Source organism: Cupressus sempervirens, chromosome 5, assembly GCF_028749045.1.
Source record: "Cupressus sempervirens isolate cs-2001-9-10 chromosome 5, ASM2874904v1, whole genome shotgun sequence".
NCBI lineage: Eukaryota > Viridiplantae > Streptophyta > Pinopsida > Cupressales > Cupressaceae > Cupressus > Cupressus sempervirens.
Window position 1 is genome coordinate 685,817,188 of NC_143122.1, and position 5,650 is coordinate 685,822,837.

The 5,650-nt window shown below is 32.9% G+C and overlaps 1 protein-coding gene across 1 annotated transcript; it reads left to right on the plus strand.

The window, feature by feature from the left end:
• Positions 1-596: 596 nt before the first annotated feature.
• On the plus strand, positions 597-2,650 carry LOC149557802 (putative xyloglucan endotransglucosylase/hydrolase protein 6). Its single transcript, XM_089832295.1, has 4 exons — positions 597-895; positions 1,161-1,261; positions 1,523-1,719; positions 2,024-2,650. The coding sequence occupies exons 1-4, from the start codon at positions 691-693 to the stop codon at positions 2,412-2,414; spliced, it is 894 nt and encodes a 297-aa protein (XP_089688421.1). The 5' UTR covers positions 597-690; the 3' UTR covers positions 2,415-2,650.
• Positions 2,651-5,650: the final 3,000 nt, after the last annotated feature.

A 5,650-nucleotide genomic window follows, 5' to 3' on the forward strand; every position in this document is an offset into this window, starting at 1 on the left:
AACTGGTGTCCCATAAAGAAGGTGGTTCGCCCATCAAATTATGCAAGCTATCTCACCATCTATCAATTCAACCATGAATAATGCCACCTGACTACTTTGATTCAGCGGCTTCTTCGGATGTTGTCGATGCGGAGTCGGTAGCTCATTTTTGTGGCTCTTCTTCGCAGAAAGCAACATGAACATTGCTGTTTAATTGAATTCTTGCGGGCCAGACTTAATCCCACTGATAAATATCAACCCTTACTTTAAAAACAGATCTTTTTCATCATTCACCCATTATTGAAGATAAATGACTGAGAATTCATCTTCCTGTTCTTGATATTTCTGCTGTAAAAACAGAGCACAGGAAGAAAAACTCAAGTAGAAAAGAAAAATCGTGGGCCATTGTTCAAAAGAAGAACTCAATGTTCATACGGACGGGTATAATTTTGAGCCATGGCGGTAGACTTGTTATTAGCTGGATGAAGAGTTCTGTTCATGTCAGTCCAATCAGAATATGTGGTTGTGGTCTTTTCATACACACTGAAAATGAAAAGACTCTGACTTGCAACAGTGTTTAAGGTTGTATATAAAAGGAAGTTTCAGCTGACAGATTTAGAACACATCTTTTGAATTTCAGTTAATTTTCAATGTTGAGTTTCAGCAGACAGATTTAGCACAAATCTTTTGAATTCCAGTTGAGTTTGATTGATGAGGATTTTGAGTGTCATGGAGGGAAACAGGATTTCTGGTAAGACTGTGTTGATCTTTTTGCTTGGAATTCTGTTAAGCAATGGTTATGCTGATGCTCGCCCAGCAACATTTATAGAGGACTTTCGGATTACTTGGGCTGATGATCATATTCAACAAATGGCCGGAGGGAATGCCATTCAGCTGAAATTGGATCAGTATTCAGGTTTGCATCTCACATTATTAGTTTGGTTTGCATATTGAATGAGCGTGTTTAGTTTATGTATACGAACACTTTGTTGTTCATTGTTTCCACAATTATGAACACAGACTGGAGATCATATACATGCAATTGTATTTAATGGTTCAGCTTTATAGCTATGAACTGTGAAAAAATCATCTTTATAGTTATTAGAAAGAATTCATAATGCTAAATTTATAAGATTGTAGTTATATCATATGGAATTTATGGCTGTAAAATTGATATGCAGGTGCTGGATTCGCTTCAAAGAAGAAGTATCTTTATGGCTCTGTTACCATGAAACTAAAGCTTGTCCCCGGTGATTCTGCTGGGACTGTCACTGCATTTTATGTAAGAACTTTTATACTTAACAGAACAATAATAAGAAGGAAAAATTAAAAGAGATGTTTTTTTAAGCAATTAATTTTTTTGTCACATTATCAAATAATAGATATTTAGTGCGCAACAAAATGAAATCTTGCAGATGTGTATAGCCTGTGATATTTACTTCTAAAATTTGAGCCATAAATTTGCAGGCACAGAAAATTTGTACCTCTTCTCTTATTTGTTTATATGATCCTTCAAGCACTAAGCTTTAACTTTGATTGGCAGATGAACTCAGACACTGACAATGTCAGAGATGAACTGGACTTTGAGTTCTTAGGCAACAGATCTGGACAGCCCTACACTGTCCAAACGAATGTATTTGCTCACGGCAAGGGTGACAGGGAACAGAGAGTAAACCTCTGGTTTGATCCTTCTGCAGATTTTCACACCTATTCCATTCTATGGAACCACTATCATGTAGTGTAAGTACAATCCTTACTCATCCAATATGATTCCTCCAGTTAATTATTAATGAGTTATAATGTTCAATGAGGATTACATACTAATAATTCATTTGTACATTCTTGTAGATTTGACTCTGTAGATAATGTTTTGTATCAAATTCCATATTCCATGATTACATTTCAGATCAGATTTCATGATCAAGTTTTAGATCAAACTTTATAATGACGTTTCAAACATTGATAACAATAAAACCTCAAGAATATGAACCAATCATTATAGAAAATTTGAAACTTGATAATTAAAAATTCATCTATTGTTCAGATTCTCTGTAGATGAGATACCCATAAGAGTATACAAGAACAATGAAGCAAAAGGGATCCCTTTTCCAAAGTCTCAGCCCATGGGGATCTATTCCACTCTGTGGGAGGCAGATGAGTGGGCCACAAGAGGAGGGCTTGAGAAGATAGACTGGAGTAAGGCACCATTCTATGCTTACTACAAAGACTTTGATATTGAAGCTTGTGCAATGCCTGGTGCAGCAACATGTCCTTCAAACCCTAATAACTGGTGGGAGGGTCCTTCTTACAAACAGCTCAGTGCAATTCAAGGCCAGAGGTACAGGTGGGTCAGGTTGAATCACATGACATATGACTACTGTACTGATAAATCTAGGTACCCAGTTACGCCCCCAGAATGTTTAGCAGGCATCTGATGCTAGACTCAAAGTTCGTTTTCATGTATGCTCAGTCATATCTATGTAAATAATCTGTCATATAAAGACAGAGATGCCCACATCTATGTATGATTACATATTTTCATAAGATAACCAGAGCCTAATAATTGAAGTCAAGAAATATATGTAAAGCTCTGCTTTGTGGTTGTGTGTAATTCATATCTAAGCTGGTTACCAGCATTTATTTTTACTAGTAATAAATGTTATTTTGAGGATCGGATTGAACGATTAAGGAGGAATTGCTGAGCTAATAGAATTGAATGTAATAAAATCAGGTGGGTTTAGCATTTAAATTCATTTTTTCAAAAAGAAGGGTCAAAAATTATTCTAAACAAAAAGAAAAGTAGAACAAAAGCGTCAAATAGTCCTATCAAGATCCACCAAATGATATAATTGATGAGACAAACCCATATAGACTGGTGACCAACATTTCTTTACTACTAATACATATTATTATGAGAATTGAATTGAAACAATTGTGGAAGGAGGAATTGCTCAGCTAATGCATTTGAATGTAACAAAATCAGGTGGGTTTTGCATTTAAATTCATTGAATGTCTATCTGTATATGACTTTCCAGACAGTGCCCTGAAAATGAAATGGCATACTTGCAAATACTTGCAAATCTCATGCTAATTGAAGACAAGTACCAAACAAATCAAACCATTTTGTTTCAATTTATTTGCAAAAGACTAAGATGTGGATAGACTTAACCAGTCCAACTACCCAAGGCAAGTACTATGGAATCACGGTACCAATCTTTAGTGTACCATTTTATAGGATATCATGTCGTCATGTTCTAACAATATTTAATTTATTTATATTAATCTAAACAAATAACATAAAATGATTATTTTTAAGTTAATTAAAATCATTTCTTTGCTTTCTAATATTTAAAATATTAATAATTAATTAGAAAAACTGAACAATTTTATTGGTATTTATAGTGTATAATTGTAATATATACATTTTTTTGTATGTATAGGATATCACTTTCTAATGACCTTTTTTTTTCTTGTTCTTTTACATAGAAATCATTCTACATTTTGTGTAACTATTTTGATTTTATTTTTTGTTCTTTTACATAGAAATCATTCTACATTTTGTGTAACTATCTAGAAACTTAAAACATAGCTTTACACTCTTAAATCACATACCAAAATAACCAAAATAATGATTAACATGTCATGCACCATTTAAAAAATTTAAGTTCGTAAAGTTAACTACAATGACCACTAGTACCCTTATGTACTATAAAAAGATGGTAAGATGATTAAAGGTAATATTCATTCCTTCTTATTGTGTCTCCTATGGAGTTGGAGTCTCTGATGTTGAATTTAAGATTTGTAACTTGGAGAAACCTCCCTCTTGTGGTTGCTTAAATGGATGTTGGTCTTATGATATGCTTTTTTTGCTAGTTGATCTTTTAGCTACTTTTTTTTAGGTGGCCCTCTTTTCTATTGAGGTAGTTAAGGGTTTTGCAATTGAGGGATATATCTTAAACTCTATAGTTGTTACTTGTCCATTGTTGGATTGGCAAACTATAAGGATTGTTCATTGTGTTCTATTGAGGGTCATTCTTGGCTCTTATATTATATGGTATTATGTTCCCTTGCTCTCTCCAAGATACATCCAATTAGAGTCTCCCCACTAACAATGTATCATTAGTTTCATTGTTCATTTTTCCCTTGATTTATCTTCTCTTGGGGGCAGTTCATAGTGGAAACGTATCTTAGTGGATGTACACATACTTTGTTAAAGCCATTGATCTTGTTAAAATGTTAGCAATGAATTTAACATGGGGGAATACACTCTTCTCATTTTTTCTTACAATCATAGAGTAACAAAAATGCATTATGAGTATGTTTTAGAGTACTTTAGCCTTGGACTCTTAGTATGCTCTCTAGCTTATCCTCAAATCTATGTATTGCTGCTTCATCACCTTTTTTGGGACATTTAGTGAATTCCTTTATGGATTATGCACAATCCTAAAGAAAGGATTCTTCATGCAAAGATCATTAATTTAAGCAGTGAGAACCCTTGAGATTGGGTCTCTCTCTTCTTTGCACATACATATGATGAATCTCGTACATGGGTAACACATACAACCTTGTTAAATCTCATTTATGGGAAAGACATCTAGGTATAGATTCTAAATCTTATATATGGGCAATTCATAAGAAATTTTTGTGTTTCATATATAGGTAATGCATTCAAATCCAACATGCTAAATCTCATACATGTTTAATACATTTTTATATTTTATTTTTCTATGATTCATAATGAGATGCACATTCCTCATTGAAAAAAAAGTCACACCCCTTCTCTCTCTGCTTCTTTCAATTTGTGATTTCTCTCTCATTATGATCTTGGAAGTAGAAAAGACTCAATCCCCTAAGGACTTGATGGATTCTTTGTCTCCTTGATTGTGATGAGATTATCTTATGTTGTGTTCTCTACTTAACCAAGAGTTTGGATTGAGTTCACATTCTTGCTAAAGTAGGTGCTAAATGTACAGTCTTAAATTGGTGAAACTTCAATTTAATGATAGTTTAGCACATGTTTAATGCAAGGTCGTCATTTGTTTAAATTTCTCCCCTTTTCTTATCATTTCTTTTCATTTCTCCTAAGAAAAATTAGGGTAGGACCAAATAGATAATATTTAATGGTGTAAAGGTTAAGGTAGGATCTAATAACTAAGGTCCTCTCTTACCTTCATCTAATCACTGAGAATCTAATTTTTGCACTATAGCAGACATTTCTCAAAATTTGCACCTAATTTATAGGATTCATGATCTATTTTGAGACCTCGAGGGAATCCTAAGTGTTATGGGCACTAGTTAGCAGGGATGTCATGCATCACTACTCAATCTGGGAGGTAGTATTACAACACTTTCTATGATTTAATTAAGAACCCACTTTAACATTTAGACAATAGGTGTAGATTGAGATTTCCACTCATAATTTTTGATTAAATTGCATTCTTTTATTCATATTTTATTAATATTAATTATAACAAAACCAAACATCAACATGAAGCAAACCAATTGTAGAATAAGTCTATATTCACAAACATTTTTGGTCATGAATATAAAAATTAAATAGTATGAATTTTCACAATAATTCTTAATAATAAGAGAGATACTATTTAAATACTATATTTAGAAAAATAAAGTTGGTCCAACTTATTAAAAGAAAGTTTTAAAAAATTGATTC

Bases quoted from the DNA above. Each gene is read 5' to 3' on its own strand.
- LOC149557802 (XM_089832295.1), top strand. From the start codon at position 691: ATGAGGATTTTGAGTGTCATGGAGGGAAACAGGATTTCTGGTAAGACT. The intron at 896-1,160 runs GTTTGCATCTCA...ATTGATATGCAG, and splicing joins GAAATTGGATCAGTATTCAG to GTGCTGGATTCGCTTCAAAG. The intron at 1,262-1,522 runs GTAAGAACTTTT...TTTGATTGGCAG, and splicing joins GGACTGTCACTGCATTTTAT to ATGAACTCAGACACTGACAA.